Consider the following 1,537-nt stretch of genomic DNA (forward strand, 5'->3'; position numbering starts at 1 on the left):
CCCTAAATTAAATCTCTTATGAATTACTGATTAAAAAAGAATATAATAGATATAAATAATAAAAAAAATAGATTTAACTAATTTGTATTCTAAATATATATATATATATATATATATATTAAGATTCTAAATTAAAAAGTTTTTTTATTAAAAATATAAAAAATTTAAATTTTTAATATACTTATTTTATATTTTTTAAAAAAATATTTAAAAATGATCACTAATAGTAACGATCTATATATTAGCTAAATTCTAGAAAAAAAACATAAAGTTAGCACTTACCAAAACTGCGAGAATACCTAATCCTCAAACGTAACTATAAATAAATGCGAGATCATACATTTTAAGCACTCACTTAGCCACACTAATTGGTAATTACTCACATAGTCACATCACTCACTCACACAACAGAATCACTATCTCAGTATCTCTTACTCGTTTCTCATAAACGCTGCCGTTTCCACTTTCTCTTCTTTTTAATCTTCAATCATCTTTTGCTCTCCGGCTTCATTCGCTGCGCACAACAACCGTACGAGTAACCATCACCACCACCACCACCACCGTGGCGTCTCTCTCCGCCATTACTCCAGCACCATGTCGGCGCCCAACCACGACTATCACAAATTCGACTGGCACTTCAACACGGAGCTCGAGGACGAGACCATCGAACTCCGAGGCCGGAGGCTCATCTTTGTTATCGTCCTCTTCGTCATTATCCTCATCACCACCGCCTTCTTCGTCTACCTCCGCTGGATCTGCCGCTCCCGCGGTCTCATCCCGGTCACATCGATCCACCTCCGCCACCAGTTGCCGCCGCACACTCAACCTCAGTCCAACGGCCTGGACGCCGCCACCATCAAGAAACTCCCGATCGTGCTCTACCAGGCGCCGCCAACTGCGTCTGCGACAGATCTGAACCGCGGCGGCGCGTTGGAATGCTGCATATGCCTGAGCGCGTTCCGCGACGGAGAGAAGCTGAAGACTCTTCCCGGTTGCAAGCACCGATTCCACTGCGAGTGCGTAGACAAGTGGCTCACGAATCACTCGAGTTGCCCGTTGTGCAGAGCTTCTCTCAAGCTCGCTCCTCCATTACCGAGGATTTTGTATCCAGAACCTCCCATTAGAATCACTATTAACAATGAAGAACAATGAGCTCTCATTCAGATCTCTTTCTTTCTCTCTGTTCTCTATTTTTTTTCTTTTTAGTTTTTTTTTAATATAAATTAGTATACATATTATTAATGATAATTTATTACCGTACTTGTTTTGGATACTCTTTTAGGGTAATTAAATTATGAGGTGTGAGTGTGTGACTCTGAACTTTTGATCTTTGGATTCTGAGTTTATCTTTATTTTATTAGATTTACTGCAAAAATGTTTTACGGCGTTTGCTTTATTTTGGGTTTTGACTGCGTGTTAAGAGGAGACAGATAAAAATGGTCCGAGAAGAAATATGTTAAAGAGTATACGTGTCTTAAAGGCACTCATTATTAAAAAAAAGTTAATTTTATTTTGTTTTTTATAAAAACATTTTTAA

At 38.3% G+C, this 1,537-nt stretch overlaps 1 protein-coding gene across 1 annotated transcript; it reads left to right on the forward strand.

Annotated features, from left to right (window-relative positions):
- Positions 1-306: 306 nt before the first annotated feature.
- LOC112702355 (RING-H2 finger protein ATL66) lies at positions 307-1,320 on the forward strand. Its single transcript, XM_025753351.3, has one exon. It carries the CDS (start codon positions 595-597, stop codon positions 1,150-1,152), a length of 558 nt encoding a protein of 185 aa, XP_025609136.1. The 5' UTR covers positions 307-594; the 3' UTR covers positions 1,153-1,320.
- The last annotated feature ends 217 nt before the right edge of the window (positions 1,321-1,537 follow it).

Source organism: Arachis hypogaea, chromosome 7 (genome assembly GCF_003086295.3).
Source record: "Arachis hypogaea cultivar Tifrunner chromosome 7, arahy.Tifrunner.gnm2.J5K5, whole genome shotgun sequence".
NCBI lineage: Eukaryota > Viridiplantae > Streptophyta > Magnoliopsida > Fabales > Fabaceae > Arachis > Arachis hypogaea.

Excerpts from the sequence above, each read along its gene's own strand:
- LOC112702355 (XM_025753351.3), top strand. The coding sequence starts at position 595 with ATGTCGGCGCCCAACCACGACTATCACAAATTCGACTGGCACTTCAAC.